Raw genomic sequence first — 17,280 nt, forward strand, 5'->3', positions numbered from 1 at the left:
AGCTGGTGTATTAAAAAATATTTTTATTATTATCACACTGGCCGATTCCCACCAAGGCAGGGTGGCCCGAAAAAGAAAAACTTTCACCATCATTCACTCCATCACTGTCTTGCCAGAAGGATGCTTTACACTACAGTTTTTAAACTGCAACATTAACACCCCTCCTTCAGAGTGCAGGCACTGTACTTCCCATCTCCAGGACTCAAGTCCGGCCTGCCGGTTTCCCTGAATCCCTTCATAAATGTTACTTTGCTCACACTCCAACAGCACGTCAAGTATTAAAAACCATTTGTCTCCATTCACTCCTATCAAACACGCTCATGCATGCCTGCTGGAAATCCAAGCCCCTCGCACACAAAACCTCCTTTACCCCCTCCCTCCAACCTTTCCTAGGCTGACCCCTACCCCGCCTTCCTTCCACTACAGACTGATACACTCTTGAAGTCATTCTGTTTTGCTCCATTTTCTCTACATGTCTGAACCACCTCAACAACCCTTCCTCAGCCCTCTGGACAACAGTTTTGGTAATCCCGCACCTCCTCCTAACTTCCAAACTACGAATTCTCTGCATTATATTCACACCACACATTGCCCTCAGACATGACATCTCCACTGCCTCCAGCCTTCTCCTCGCTGCAACATTCATCACCCACGCTTCACACCCATATAAGAGCATTGGTAAAACTATGCTCTCATACATTCCCCTCTTTGCCTCCAAGGACAAAGTTCTTTGTCTCCACAGACTCCTAAGTGCACCACTCACTCTTTTTCCCTCATCAATTCTATGATTCACCTCATCTTTCATAGACCCATCCGCTGACACGTCCACTCCCAAATATCTGAATACGTTCACCTCCTCCATACTCTCTCCCTCCAATCTGATATCCAATCTTTCATCACCTAATCTTTTTGTTATCCTCATAACCTTACTCTTTCCTGTATTCACCTTTAATTTTCTTCTTTTGCACACCCTACCAAATTCATCCACCAATCTCTGCAACTTCTCTTCAGAATCTCCCAAGAGCACAGTGTCATCAGCAAAGAGCAGCTGTGACAACTCCCACTTTGTGTGTGATTCTTTATCTTTTAACTCCACGCCTCTTGCCAAGACCCTCGCATTTACTTCTCTTACAACCCCATCTATAAATATATTAAACAACCACGGTGACATCACACATCCTTGTCTAAGGCCTACTTTTACTGGGAAAAAATTTCCCTCTTTCCTACATACTCTAACTTGAGCCTCACTATCCTCGTAAAAACTCTTCACTGCTTTCAGTAACCTACCTCCTACACCATACACTTGCAACATATGCCACATTGCCCCCCTATCCACCCTGTCATACGCCTTTTCCAAATCCATAAATGCCACAAAGACCTCTTTAGCCTTATCTAAATACTGTTCACTTATATGTTTCACTGTAAACACTTGGTCTACACACCCCCTACCTTTCCTAAAGCCTCCTTGTTCATCTGCTATCCTATTCTCTGTCTTACTCTTAATTCTTTCAATTATAACTCTACCATACACTTTACCAGGTATACTCAACAGACTTATCCCCCTATAATTTTTGCACTCTCTTTTATCCCCTTTGCCTTTATACAAAGGAACTATGCATGCTCTCTGCCAATCCCTAGGTACCTTACCCTCTTCCATACATTTATTAAATAATTGCACCAACCACTCCAAAACTATATCCCCACCTGCTTTTAACATTTCTATCTTTATCCCATCAATCCCGGCTGCCTTACCCCCTTTCATTTTACCTACTGCCTCACGAACTTCCCCCACACTCACAACTGGCTCTTCCTCACTCCTACAAGATGTTATTCCTCCTTGCCCTATACACGAAATCACAGCTTCCCTATCTTCATCAACATTTAACAATTCCTCAAAATATTCCCTCCATCTTCCCAATACCTCTAACTCTCCATTTAATAACTCTCCTCTCCTATTTTTAACTGACAAATCCATTTGTTCTCTAGGCTTTCTTAACTTGTTAATCTCACTCCAAAACTTTTTCTTATTTTCAACAAAATTTGTTGATAACATCTCACCCACTCTCTCATTTGCTCTCTTTTTACATTGCTTCACCACTCTCTTAACCTCTCTCTTTTTCTCCATATACTCTTCCCTCCTTGCATCACTTCTACTTTGTAAAAACTTCTCATATGCTAACTTTTTCTCCCTTACTACTCTCTTTACATCATCATTCCACCAATCGCTCCTCTTCCCTCCTGCACCCACTTTCCTGTAACCACAAACTTCTGCTGAACACTCTAACACTACATTTTTAAACCTACCCCATACCTCTTCGACCCCATTGCCTATGCTCTCATTAGCCCATCTATCCTCCAATAGCTGTTTATATCTTATCCGAACTGCCTCCTCTTTTAGTTTATAAACCTTCACCTCTCTCTTCCCTGATGCTTCTATTCTCCTTGTATCCCATCTACCTTTTACTCTCAGTGTAGCTACAACTAGAAAGTGATCTGATATATCTGTGGCCCCTCTATAAACATGTACATCCTGAAGTCTACTCAACAGCCTTTTATCTACCAATACATAATCCAACAAACTACTGTCATTTTGCCCTACATCATATCTTGTATACTTATTTATCCTCTTTTTCTTAAAATATGTATTACCTATAACTAAACCCCTTTCTATACAAAGTTCAATCAAAGGGCTCCCATTATCATTTACACCTGGCACCCCAAACTTACCTACCACACCCTCTCTAAAAGTTTCTCCTACTTTAGCATTCAGGTCCCCTACCACAATTACTCTCTCACTTGGTTCAAAGGCTCCTATACATTCACTTAACATCTCCCAAAATCTCTCTCTCTCCTCTGCATTCCTCTCTTCTCCAGGTGCATACACGCTTATTATGACCCACTTCTCGCATCCAACCTTTACTTTAATCCACATAATTCTTGAATTTACACATTCATATTCTCTTTTCTCCTTCCATAACTGATCATTTAACATTACTGCTACCCCTTCCTTTGCTCTAACTCTCTCAGATACTCCAGATTTAATCCCATTTATTTCCCCCCACTGAAACTCTCCTACCCCCTTCAGCTTTGTTTCGCTTAGGGCCAAGACATCCAACTTCTTTTCATTCATAACATCAGCAATCATCTGTTTCTTGTCATCTGCACTACATCCACGCACATTTAAGCATCCCAGTTTTATAAAGTTTTTCTTCTTCTCTTTTTTAGTAAATGTCTACAGGAGAAGGGGTTACTAGCCCATTGCTCCCGGCATTTTAGTCGCCTCATACGACACGCATGGCTTACGGAGGAAAGATTCTTTTCCACTTCCCCATGGACAATAGAAGAAATAAAGAAGAACAAGAGCTATTTAGAAAAAGGAGAAAAACCTAAAAAAAACTTAAAAAATAATAATAATAAAATACAACTACATATCTGAATTATCTGTCCTACTAATGCTTGTTATGATGGAGGCCAGTGGAAGATAATATCTACTAGTAAACTGGTATAAATATTTGGCATGTGTAAAATGTAATACATACCCATCATTACAGTCATTTTGTCCATCACAAAGCTGTGTTGCCGCAGCACAACCATGGCCATCATTACATTGAAACTGTCCTGGTCTACAATTTCGCTTAGGACAAATATTGCCTGGAGGCTCATCAGTTCCATCAGCACAGTCCTTCTCACCGTCACACCTAAAATTCAGCAAAGGAATAATTTTTCTTGAGTTATTAAGCTAGACATTTTCATGTATAGGAAACTGAGAAGTTGACACTCCTTGTCTTCTATACCATGGATAAAATACATAAATTAAAAAAAAAAAAATTGCTGAACATTACAAATAACAATACAGCCTCTCCTCACTTAGCGACATACTCATTTACTGACGACTCAGACTTACGACGGGCTCTCTGACCAGTATGCATATCTAAATACAGCCTCTTCTCACTTAACGACGGAGTTCCGTTCCTAAGATAATGATGGTAAACGAATTCGTCGCTAAGTGAGGAGCATACTATAATAGTGGTGGGTTTGTGTCGCCTATCTTTGATATTGTTTTAATGTCACCTTTGCATCATTTATAACATTTCTGGTATATTTTTAAATGTTTATACAGTAGTGTACTGCATATTGTAATAAACAAAATACAGTAGACTCCCAGTTTTCGCAATTAATCCGTTCCAGAAGGTTGGCCTAAATCCGAAATGGCTGAAAACCGAAGTAATATTTCCCATAAGAAATAATGTAAATCCAATTAATCCGTTTCAGACACCCAAAATATTAACATAAAATAAATTTTATAGGGAATAACTATAGTGTTGCAGCTCTTCAGTGGTTAGTACATTCATTATTTACCTTAAAATATTCGTAGTCTTAATGTAGGGTAAGAGTTGAGTACAGAGGAACCTCAAACTTAACCCATTCCAGGAGCTAGTTCTAAATTCGAAAAGTTTGAAAGGCGAAGCAATATTTCCCATAAGAAATACGTAATGGAAATACAATTAATCCGTTCCAGAAACCCAAAAATATTCACAAAAAATACATATTATAGATAGTATTACATTATAGTTTTACATACACACAACAAATATAGTGTACAATTATTAATAAATTTAAATAACATATAAAATAACGTTTTTCCTTACCTATATTGAAGATTGGTGATGGCATCTGGAAGATAGGGAGGAGGAGAGGAGGAGCTGAGGTTAGTGTTTGGAAGGGAAATCCCCTTCCAAAAGGACTTTAGGTATCAAAGCCCTCTCTGGGATTACTTCCCTTCTCTGTCTTTTAATGTCACTGGGACCAGCTTGAGAGTCACTGGACCCGTCTCACAAAATAACTTGATCCACACCAGCAACAACTTCTCCACCTGATCGATTGTCTGTGGTCTTTTTTTTGGTTAGCATATTAACTCCTTTTGCAACATCAACTTCCTTGATTTGTTCTTTCTTTGCCAGGATAGAAGCAATGGTTGATTTGTTTTTCCCATACATCCTGGCAAGCTCAACAAGTCTCACACCACTCTCATAATTCTGTATTATTTCCTTCTTCATATCTATGGTGTTTCTCACTTTCTTTACCACAGGGGTACCACTAGCAAGTTTCTTTGGAACCATGGTAGCTTATTTCACAGTCCCACAAGCACTAAACACAATGAATTAATCATAAATTGTTTGAATGAGACCACAGGTTAGTGTACACTCAAGCATCAACCAAGCCAGACTGGCTCATGGCGCCTGCGCGGGGACGCAGACGGAGTGGGCTGGTGGATAGGTCCGGTACCCAGCGGTTCGAAAATAGGGGCGAGTTCGATAATAGGGACAAAGTTGGTTCGAAAAAAGTGGTTGATTTTCAAAGAGTTCTATAAGCGATATGTTCGAAATTTGAGGTTCCACTGTAGTATATATTTGTAGGAAGTCAGTGTAGGTAGCCGGTAGATGTATGTACATGTATGTAGTCCCTCTGGGCTACACCTACTAGCTACCTACACTGCAGAACATAACCATATTATTACCATCGACATACCATGTTCACTGAGTTTAATTGTTTTTAACAACTACCTTTAGATGCCATCATAAACAAAGGGAGATATAATGAATAATTCATGGCAAGAACTGTAAACAAATGCGTATTAAGGGGAGTGACTGAGCCAGACACCAGATTCACAGTTTTCTCTAATGTTCAACCAGAGAAAACATAATGTTTACCCTCCACCGACTCACCACTAGATAGCATATAAACATTGTATGTTTATATGCTATGTACAGTGTTTTTTATATAATTTTGAAGAAAATATCATAGATGGATTAATGAAAATGTCTATATTAACCTAAAATAAGACATTTAACCCTTTGACTGTCGCGGCCGTATATATACGTCTTACGAGGTACCATGTTTGACGTATACTGTATATACTCATAAATTCCAGCGGCTTCAAATCAAGCAGGAGAAAGCTGGTAGGCCCACATGTGAGAGAAGGGGTCTGTGTGGTCAGTGTGCACCATATAAAAAAAATCCTGAGCACGCAGTGCATAATGAGAAAAAAACTCCGACCGTTTTTTTTTAATTAAAATGCCGACTTTGTGGTCTATTTTCGTATAGTATTTATGGTTGTATTCTCGTTTTTCTTGGTCTCATTTGATAGAATGGAAAACATATTATAGAAATAGAGGTGATTTTGATTGATTTTCCTATAAAAAGAACCTAGAAATGGAGCTCAAAGTAGGGGAAATGTTTGATTTTTGCCAATGTTCAAAAGTAACCAAATGGTGCCATTGTCCAATAAATGTCCAACTAGCCATTCTAATATGCAGTCATGAATGGGTTGATGTTATTTATACAATTATTACAGTATTGCAGTAGTATGCATAATAGTAAGTCTTCTATTTTTTGTTTGAATAAAAATTCAAAATAGAAAGCAAGAGTAATATCAGAGGGACCTGGAGACATGACTGATGAGCAAAGAAAATGTTATTTTAGAGCCAGGAATGTCTGCATTGTTCATTCTGGACCTTATTTTGAAATTGTCATATTTTTTAGTTTTTGTGAAATTGGCCAAATTGCAAATTTCTGACCACATTATTAGGTACTAGTTGAAATCGGTAAATGGGCAGTTTCTTGTACTCAATCGATAGAAAAAATGGAGTTCTAAAGAAATAGCTATGAGTCTGGGTGACTGGAACAATGGAATTAGCCGAAAATAGGGCTCAAAGTGGGCGAAATCGCCGATTTGTAAACAGCACCGAGGTCACTAACTTTGCGAGAGCATAATTCCGTCAGTTTTCCATCAAATTTCATTTTTTTGGTGTCATTACAATCGAGAAAAGATTCTCTATCATTTCACAAGAGAAAATAATTTTTTTTTTTAAATTTTGCGACACCAGGAGACATCTCAGGATTGGGGGTTGCAACAGTCAAAGGGTTAATGTGCCCAAGAGTGATTATTATTACATATTAGTATTATAACTATGGCATTAAGATTAGAGGGACACTCTCAGTGAACAAGTAAGAAAGGCATGTTTATATGCTATGTAATGTGTTTCTTGTATAATTTTGAAGAAAATATCATAGATGGATTAAAGAAAATGTCTATATTAACCTAAAATAAGACATTTAATGTGCCCAAGAGTGAGTCATGAACACATGAGCTGCCCAGGTGAACGTGTCTGGTACCAACGATTTCTAAGCGGATGCATGAAATCTGGGGAGAAATTTTGCTGAAAAAAAGTGCTCGATTTCCAAACTGGCTGATTTCTGCACAGGCCAAAAACCAGGGTTCCACTGTAGAGGAAATCAGCTTTAATATATATTATTTAGGCATGCATACTGGTCAGAGACCCCGTTGTAAGTCCAAGGCATCGGTAACGAGTACATCTCTAAGTGAGGAGAGGCTGTTATGTATATTAGAGCTGATTTCCTCTACAGTGGACCCTCAGGTAACAGCGGCATCAGCTATTGCCAAAATCAGATAACTGCATGTTTTTGCATCAAAATACAGTGGACCCCCGCATAACGATGGCATCACATAGCGATTAATCCGCATGCCGCTTGTTTTAATCGCAAAAATTTTGCCTCACATACCGCTTAAAAACCCGCTCACCGATTTTCGTCCGAGACGCGTCCAATGTGCGGCCTGAGCCACGCTCACATGTTCCGCCAGTGGCATTGTTTACCACCCAGCCTCCGCGGTAACATCCAAGCATACAATCGGAATATTTCGTATTATTACAGTGTTTTCGGTGCTTTTTCTGGAAAATAAGTGACCATGGGCCCCAAGAAAGCTTCTAGTGCCAACCCTACAGCAATAAGGGTGAGAATTACAATAGAGATGAAGAAAAAGATCATTGATAAGTATGAAAGTGGAGGGCGTGTCTCCGAGCTGGCCAGGTTGTATAATAAACCCCAATCAACCATCGCTACTATTGGTGGTACAGCTGCTGCTGCTGCTGCACTGTCAGCTGCTGCTGCTGCTGTAGCATCGTCTGCTGCTGCTGTAACATCGTCTGTTGCTGCTGTAGCATCGTCTGTTGCTGCTGTACCACCGTCAGCTGCTGCTGCTGCTGTAGCATCGTCTGCTGCTGCTGTAACATCGTCTGTTGCTGCTGTAGCATCATCTGCTGCTGCTGTAACATCGTCTGTTGCTGCTGTAGCATTGTCTGCTGCTGCTGTAACATCGTCTGCTGCTGCTGTAACATCGTCTGTTGCTGCTGTAGCATCGTCTGTTGCTGCTGTACCACCGTCAGCTGCTGCTGCTGCTGCTGTAGCATCGTCTGCTGCTGCTGTAGCATCGTCTGTTGCTGCTGTACCACCGTCAGCTGCTGCTGCTGCTGTAACATCGTCTGTTGCTGCTGTAGCATCGTCTGTTGCTGCTGTACCACCGTCAGCTGCTGCTGCTGCTGTAGCATCGTCTGCTGCTGCTGTAGCATCATCTGCTGCTGCTGTAGCATCGTCTGTTGCTGCTGTACCACCGTCAGCTGCTGCTGCTGCTGCTGTAGCACCGTTGTTGGTGTGGCTTATTGAGAATACCAAGAAACAATTAACCCCAGAGGATTTGCCACCCAGGATAACCCAAAAAAGTCAGTGTCATCGAAGACTGTCTAACTTATTTCCATTGGGGTCCTTAATCTTGTCTCCCAGGATGCAACCCACACAAGTCGACTAACACCCAGGTGAACAGGGAAAAATGCCTGGAACTAGTGCTCATATTGGTGAATTTAAAGCCAGCAAAGGTTGGTTTGAGAGATTTAAGAATCGTAGTGGCATACACAGTGTGATAAGGCCTGTTCTGGAAGAAAATGCCAAACAGGACCTACATTACTCAGGAGGAAAAGGCACTCCCAGGACACAGTGTCTCATCAGTCATTGCTGCATCTTCAATAAAGGTAAGTGTCATTTATTCTTCATTTAGTAGACTAGTACATGCACAATATATACTGTGCATGTACTACTCTACTATTGTGCATGTATCCTTCTCTTTGTGTGTGGGAAAATGTATATTTCATGTGGTAAAATTTTTTTTTTCATACTTTTGGGTGTCTTGCACGGATTAATTTGATTTCCATTATTTCTTATGGGGAAAATTCATTCGCATACCGATTATTTCGCATAACAATTACCCCTCTTGCACGGATTAAAATCGTTATGCGGGGGTCCACTGTATTGACTCGGCTAACGCCCAAGAACTCGGTTAAGGGCATTCATTCCGAATGTGTCCGCGTGGCCTGAGTCCATGTAAAGCCAGTGTGCCATTGTTTACAAGCCAGGGAGGACACTTCCTTCACATACATGTGATATATTTTGTATTATTCCATTGTTTTTAGTGCTTTTAACTGCTGAATAAGCCACCATGGGCCCAAAGAAAGCTTCTAGTGCCAGTCCTGTGGTAAAGAAGGAAAGAAGCACAACAGAATTCAAGAAAAAATGGAGGAGGAAGAGCGAGGGGTGAATGTGCCTTCTGCAGTGATTCAGTGATTCTACGATATGTACGATACTAAACCAGCAGGTATTGATAAAGGCTATAGTGCCAACCAGCGATAAAGCGTATAATTAACGGTGTAACAACTAAGTTAAGCAAGTAAGTGATAGAAAAAGACACGAAAGTAAATCTCCAATGTTGTTGGATGTGTATTGGGCCATATACAGTGGAACCTCAGCTTACGAATGCCCCACCATGTGAATTTTTTAAGGATACAAACAGTCACTTGATCGATTTTTTGCTTCTGGATATGAACAAAATTTCAGGTTGCAAACTTCCCCCTCAAGGGAGGTTCTTTGGTGTGGGGCTCTTGATCAAGGGAACTGGATCTGTGCTCCACTTCCCTAAATTAACAATAATAATGATTATTATTATTATAATACATACGTACTAATAATAATAATAATACACTGCAGCAGGCCTGTTGGCCCATACTAGGCAGGTCCTTCACAATCCATCCCACTAACATAATATTTGCCCAACTCAATTTTCAATGCTACCAAGGCAATAAGCTTTGATATTGTAGGTTGGTAGACAACAACCACCCAGGGAGGTACTACCGTCCTGCCAAGTGAGTGTAAAACAAGAGCCTGTAATTGTTTTACATGATGGTAGGATTGCTGGTGTTTTTTGTGTCTCATAAATATGCAAGATTACAGGTACGTCTTGCTACTTCTACTTACATTTAGGTCACACTACACATACATGTACACATTTATTTATATATGCTCATCTAAGTTTTCTTTGATTTTATCTTAGTTCTTGTTCTTGTTATTTTTCCTTTTATATCCATGGGGAAGTGGAATAAGAATCTTTCCTACGTAAGCCATGCATGTGGTAAAAGTCAACTAAAATGCCAGGAACAATGAGCTTGTAACCCCTTTTCCTGTAATAATTACTAAAAAGAATAAGAAGAAAATTGTCAAAGTGCGATGTCTGAATGTGCGTGGATGTTGTGCAAATGATAAGAAAGAGACGATTGTGGATGTTATGAATGAGAAGAAGCTGGATGTCCTGGCTTTAAGTGAAACAAAGCTGAAGGGGGTGGGAGAGTTTCAGTGGAGAGGAATAAATGGGATTAGGTCAGGGGTTTCAAATAGAGTTAGAGCTAAAGAAGGAGTAGCAATAGTGTTGAAGCATAAGCTATGGCAGGAAAAGAGGGACTATAAATGTATTAATTCAAGGATTATGTGGAGTAAAATAAAGGATGGATGCGAAAAGTGGGTTATAGTAAGCGTATATGCACCTGGAGAAGAGAGAAGTGTTGAGGAGAGAGAGAGATTTTGGGAAATGCTGAGTGAATGCATGAGGAGTTTTGAGCCAAGTGTGATAGTACTAGTGGTTAGGGATTTCAATGCTAAAGTGGGTAAAAATGTTGTGGAGGGAGTAGTAGGTAAATTTGGGGTGCCAGGGGTAAATGAAAATGGGGAGCCTTTAATTGAGCTATGTGAAGAAAAAGTTTTGGTAATAAGTAATACATATTTTATGAAGAAGAGGATAAATAAATATAAATATAGCACGTAATGAAAGTAGTTTGCTAGATTATGTGTTGGTGAATAAAAGGTTGATGGGTAGGCTCCAGGATGTACACTTTTATAGAGGGGTAACTGATATATTGGATCATTATTTAGTTGTAGCTACAGTTAAAGAGGTAGAAGGGACAAGAAGAAAATGGGAACAACAAGTAAGAGGGAGGTGAAAGTGTATAAACTAAGGGAGGAGGAAGTTCGGGTGAGATATAAGCAACTATTGGCAGAAAGATGGGCTAGTGGAAATATGAGTAGTGGGGGGGGGTGTTGAAGAGGGTTGGAATAGTTTTACAAATGCAGTATTAGAATGTGGGGCAGAAGTTTGTGGTTATAGGAGGGTGGGTGCAGGAGGAAAGAGGAGTGATTGGTGGAATGATGAAGTAAAGGGTGTGATAAAAGAGAAAAAGTTAGCCTATGAGAGGTTTTTACAATTTTTGTTATTTATTTTTATAAAATGGTAGATAATCTTTTTCTGAAGGTAATAAAACAAAACATGTGAAATTTGATGGAATACTGATGAAATTACGCTATCATAAATTTTACTGTGTCAGCAGTACAGTGGACCCCCGGTTAACGAACTTTTTTCATTCCAGTAGTATGTTCAGGTGCCAGTACTGACCGAATTTTTTCCCATAAGGAATATTGTGAAGTAGATTAGTCCATTTCACACCCCCAAACATACACGTACAAACGCACTTACATAAATACACTTACATAATTGGTCGCATTTGGAGGTGATCGTTAAGCGGGGGTCCACTGTATTTATGTATCGGCGATTTTGCTCACTTTGATTTCTATTTTAAGCCAATTACAGTGCTTTAGTTGAAAAATTCTTAGCTATTTTGCTAGTATGCTTTCCATTTTATCAACTGAGCACAAGAAACTGCTCAATCAACTATTTCAAATTGGTAATTTGTCCAATTTCACACAAATTTTAAAATATTCCAGTTTCAAAATAGGGTCCAGAATAAACAATGAGGGTATTCCTGGCAATAAAATAACATTTTCTCTGTCCATTAGTTACATTTCCGGGCTGTACGCATGAATTCCATTTTGATTTTTTATTCACACCAAAAATAGATTTACTGCTATGCAATATTGTAATAGTTGTATAAATAATATCAGCTCATCTGTAATGGATATTAGACCCACCAGTTGACATGTACTGGAGGCACGATGTGATCTGTTTACTCTTGAACATCGGCAAAAATCGAACATTTCTGCTACTTTGAGCTCAATTTCAATTTTTTTCAGTACTAAAACCAATCAAAAATCATCTCTAATTCTGTAATATATCTTCCATTCTATCAAATGAGACCAAGAAACTGTGAATACAACCATGAAAAACCATATGAAAATACAGTGGACCCCCGCATAACGATATTAATCCGTTCCTGAGAGCTCATTGTTATGCGAAAGAATTTTCCCCATAAGAAATAATGGAAATCAAATTAATCCGTGCAAGACACCCAAAAGTATGAAAAAAAAAAAATTTACCACATGAAATATACATTTTCCTACACACAAAGAGAAGGATACATGCACAATAGTAGAGTAGTACATGCACAATATATATTGCGCATGTACTACTCTACTATATGAAGAATAAATGACACTTACCTTTATTGAAGATGCAGCAATGACTGATGAGACACTGTGTCCTGGGAGTGCCTTTTCCTCCTGAGTACTGTAGGTCCTGTTTGGCATTTTCTTCCAGAACATGCCTTATCACACTGTGTATGCCACTACGATTCTTAAATCTCTCAAACCAACCTTTGCTGGCTTTAAATTCACCAATATGAGCACTATTTCCTGGCATTTTTCCCTGTTCACCTGGGTGTTAGTCGACTGGTGTGGGTTGCATCCTGGGAGACAAGATTAAGGACCCCAATGGAAATAAGTTAGACAGTCTTCGATGACACTGACTTTTTTGGGTTATCCTGGGTGGCTAACCCTCTGGGGTTAATTGTTTCTTGGTATTCTCAATAAGCCACACCAACAACGGTGCTACAGCAGCAGCAGCAGCAGCTGCTGACAGTGCTACAGCAGCAGTAGATGGTGCTACAGCAGCAGCAGACGGTACTACAGCAGCAGCAGATGGTGCTACAGCAGCAGCAGCTGACAGTGCTACAGCAGCAGCTGACAGTGCTACAGCAGCAGCAGACGGTGCTACAGCAGCAGCTGACGGTGGTACAGCAGCAGCTGATGGTGCTAAAGCAGCAGCAGCAGCTGACAGTGCTACAGCAGCAGCAGCATCAGCAGTTGACCATGGTACCACAGTATTTCGATAATATTTCTCACCCTTTTTACCACAGGGTTGTCACTAGAAGCTTTCTTGGGGCCCATGGTCACTTATTTTGCAGATAAAATCACCAAAAATGCTGTAATAATACGAAATGCTCCGATTGTATGCTTGGATGTTACCGCGGAGGCTGGCTTGTAAACATTGCCACCAGCGGAACATGTGAGGCTGGCTCAGGCCTCACATAGACGCGTCTCGGACGAATAGCGTTGAGCGAGTTTTTTAGCGCTATGCGAGGCAAAATTTTAGTGATAAAATGTATCGCTATGCGGATTTAACGTTATGTGATGCCAACAGTATGCGGGGGTCCACTGTACACTGCAAAGTCACTGTTTTAAACCAAAAACACAGTCGCAGTTTTTTTCCCTCATCATGCACTGCATGCTGCAGGGTTTCTTTTATATGGTGCACACTTACCACATAAGACCCATTCTCTCATATCTAGGCCCAAATTTACTGCTCATAGCTTATCTGAGTAAGCTGAGTTTGTGGTGTAGAACTACGGCACTGACACTGGCTTCAGAGCCGTAGAACTAAGGCACGGACCCTGAAAGGGTTAAAGTTAGTGCCTTTTCCATGTATCACATTGGACCTTTGAGAAGTGGTTGGTATTTGTATTATCTAACTTGGTCAGGGTTTTAAATATTCACATTAGTTCATCCCTGTGATGCTTCCTTTGACAACCAATAACCCATAACTTCTGTTGCCCTCAGTCCATCCTGGTAAGCAGACTGACTAGTTTCAATAAAGAGTTTTGTTGCTCAGTGTTGAATTTTTTTTCCTCAAGAGATATATCTGCTGTATTATTATAGATGAATATTGTATAATTAAATAATATTAAGTGAAAAGTGTTGATTCTGTGTAAGTTATTCAACACTGCACATGAGTGAAAAGGAAATAGAAGTAGAGAGATTCAAATACTGAGGAGAGGACAAAGACAAAATGAAGGACTTACAGGTGGTGTTACACTTCTTAATTAAGCAATTCACTGTTCTTACCTCCAAAATTAATATTGCTCTCGGTGTCCATGTTTTTCAAAATAATTCTACTGAAATGGTAAAGAATCTTTTCAGGAAGGTAATGACACCAAAAGTAAAAAATTTTAAGGAAAACTTATGCAGGCACAAAGTTAGCAATCTGGGCACAATTTATACATTTGTGATTTTGCCTATCCGAGTCCTATTTTAAGCCAATTTCATTGCTCCTTTTGACCAAATTCTAAGCTATTTTGAAAAAATGAAAAAAAAAAAAAGTGCTAAAAGGATGCAACAAAATACACTTTCTTTACAAATATGGGAGACTACCAGAATGGGATCCAAAAGACATTAGTATATGCTACAACTACTGGAAACTTTATTTTTTTTATGAAAACTAAACACTGTAGCTGGGGCACCAAAAGCATAACTCTACCTGCCACCTGCAAATCAAATCCAAAATATGTAACTTAATTATAACAAATACCTATTTCCATTTCCATTAACATAATATTAGTGTTACGCCAAAATGCGGCTTTGTAAAATATAACTTTCATATTTGTTCATCTATCTCGAGAAGGTCTTCCTTACCTGCTCATTTACTTTGATTAAGAAACTACCTGCAGTATAGCATTATTCTCCAGCAAGTGTGAGTACTTGCAGAAGCTCTCCTGTGTGTAAGAGACCTAGCAGAAGCTCTCCTGTGTTTAAGAGACTTCAATTATTCTGGTCTAATTATAAGTGGTTGAAACTTTGATCATCTCTGGGCATAGAGAGTCTATAACTTCATAAATTTTATGTATAAAGACCCATTCAGCCAGAATGGAGGTCATTGTAAATTGTATATAATTTATAAGTCTGTTAAAGTGTTTGTATCTAATTGATAAGTAAAAGGTACCATTAAAATACCTTAAGATCATACAGTAATATACATTATATTAAAGAGATATTTTATATGAAGTCTTTCAATGTCCTCATCATTTATACTAAAATTGAACTGCACAAAGGATTGAATTATACCATTATATTTAATTTCTTATTATGATTTCCCATGAGTATATTTCATACTGAAGATCCCCTAGACTCATGCCATAAATACTTAACAAATCCTATGGAATATCATAATAATTAGGAATAATAAAAGTGAACATATTCCTATGTTTATGCTTATGTTAAAAAAAATTTACTTTGAACATTTGTTGACATGAATATGATGCACTACAGCCTGATTTACGCAACACTGTCTATATATAACCTAGGTAGTAGGTTGGTAAACAGCAACCGCCCAGGGAGGTACTACCGTCCTGCCAAGTGAGTGTAAAATGGAAGCCTGTAGTTGTTTTACATAATTCAATTCAATTCAATTCAAAGTTTATTCTCTATAAGGATTACAATGCTGAGTTTACAGAATTTGGTTATTGTGTGGTTTACATGTAGTAAAATAATAATTACAGAGTGTACCACTAGAACACCTAGCATGGCTAGGCATTTCGGGCAGACTTATATTAAATCTTAAGTTTAAAATATTACAAAATTATGAGGTAAGTTGGTATTATGGCTAAGTGACTAAATACTAGTTGTGAGTTTAGCAATGTGAATGCCTTTGTTTTGGCACTATACATAGTTTCAGTATTGGAGTATCACAGGCCAACTTATGACTAGTTAAGATTCATTATTTTGAGATTGAGATTGATATTTCTGTTTATGGTCAAATGGGTGAGTGAGTGTAAGTGTGAACCACCAGGTGGTATTCGTATTATTAGTTGACAGGGTGTATCAGGGAGATAAGATGTTTTCTGATGGTAGTTTTGAAGGTGATGAATGTGTCTGCAGTTTTGGAATTTTCAGGTAGGGTGTTCCAGATTTTAGGGCCTTTGACATACATTGAATTTTTGTAAAGGTTTAGTCGGACACGGGGAATGTCATAGAGATGTCTGTGTCTGGTGTTGTGCCTGTGGGTTCTGTCACAACTATCAAGAAAGCATTTTAGGTCAAGGTTAATATTGGAATTTAAGGTCCTGTAGATGTAGATTGCACAGTAGTAAGTGTGGATGTACTGAACAGGGAGTAAGTTTAGATCTATGAAGAGTGGGGGGGTGTGTTGCCAGGGATGGGATTTAGTGATTAGTCTTACTGCAGCTTTTTGTTGGGTTATTATTGGCTTTAGGTGTGTTGCTGCAGTTGAACCCCAAGCACAGATAGCATAGGTGAGGTATGGATATATAAGTGAATGGTAGGATTGCTGGTGTCTTTTCTGTCTCAGAAACATGCAAGGTTTCAGGTACATCTTGCTACATCTACTTACACTTAGGTCGCAATACACATACATTTTTTTTTTTTTTTTTTTTCAACAAGTTGGCCGTCTCCCACCGAGGCAGGGTGACCCAAAAAAGAAAGAAAATCCCCAAAAAGAAAATACTTTCATCATCATTCAACACTTTCACCACACTCGCACATTATCACTGTGTTTGCAGAGGTGCTCAGAATACAACAGTCTAGAAGCATACACATATAAAGATACACAACATATCCCTCCAAACTGCCAATATCCCAAACCCCTCCTTTAAAGTGCAGGCATTGTACTTCCCATTTCCAGGACTCAAGTCCGACTATATGAAAATAACCGGTTTCCCTGAATCCCTTCACTAAATATTACCCTGCTCACACTCCAACAGATCGTCAGGTCCCAAGTACCATTCGTCTCCATTCACTCCTATCTAACATGCTCACGCACGCTTGCTGGAAGTCCAAGCCCCTTACCCACAAAACCTCCTTTACCCCCTCTCTCCAACCCTTTCGAGGACGACCCCTACCCTGCCTTCCTTCCCCTATAGATTTATATGCTTTCCATGTCATTCTACTTTGATCCATTCTCTCTAAATGACCAAACCACCTCAACATACATGTACAAGCATATATATACACACCCCTCTGGGTTTTCTTCTATTTTCTTACTAGTTCTTGTTCTTGTTTATTTCCTCTTATCTCCATGGGGAA

The 17,280-nt window shown here is 39.3% G+C and overlaps 1 protein-coding gene across 2 annotated transcripts in view; it reads right to left on the reverse strand.

The window, feature by feature from the left end:
• mgl (low-density lipoprotein receptor-related protein megalin) overlaps positions 1 to 17,280 on the reverse strand; it is a 611,193-nt gene that overhangs the window by 187,478 nt on the left and 406,435 nt on the right. For both annotated transcript variants that reach the window (XM_070084278.1, XM_070084279.1), the window contains exon 44: positions 3,540 to 3,698. In XM_070084278.1, the coding sequence (XP_069940379.1) occupies positions 3,540 to 3,698 (159 nt within the window). The remainder of the gene's footprint in view (positions 1 to 3,539; positions 3,699 to 17,280) is intronic.

This window comes from Cherax quadricarinatus, chromosome 12, assembly GCF_038502225.1.
Source record: "Cherax quadricarinatus isolate ZL_2023a chromosome 12, ASM3850222v1, whole genome shotgun sequence".
In the NCBI taxonomy this organism is placed as follows: Eukaryota; Metazoa; Arthropoda; class Malacostraca; order Decapoda; family Parastacidae; genus Cherax; species Cherax quadricarinatus.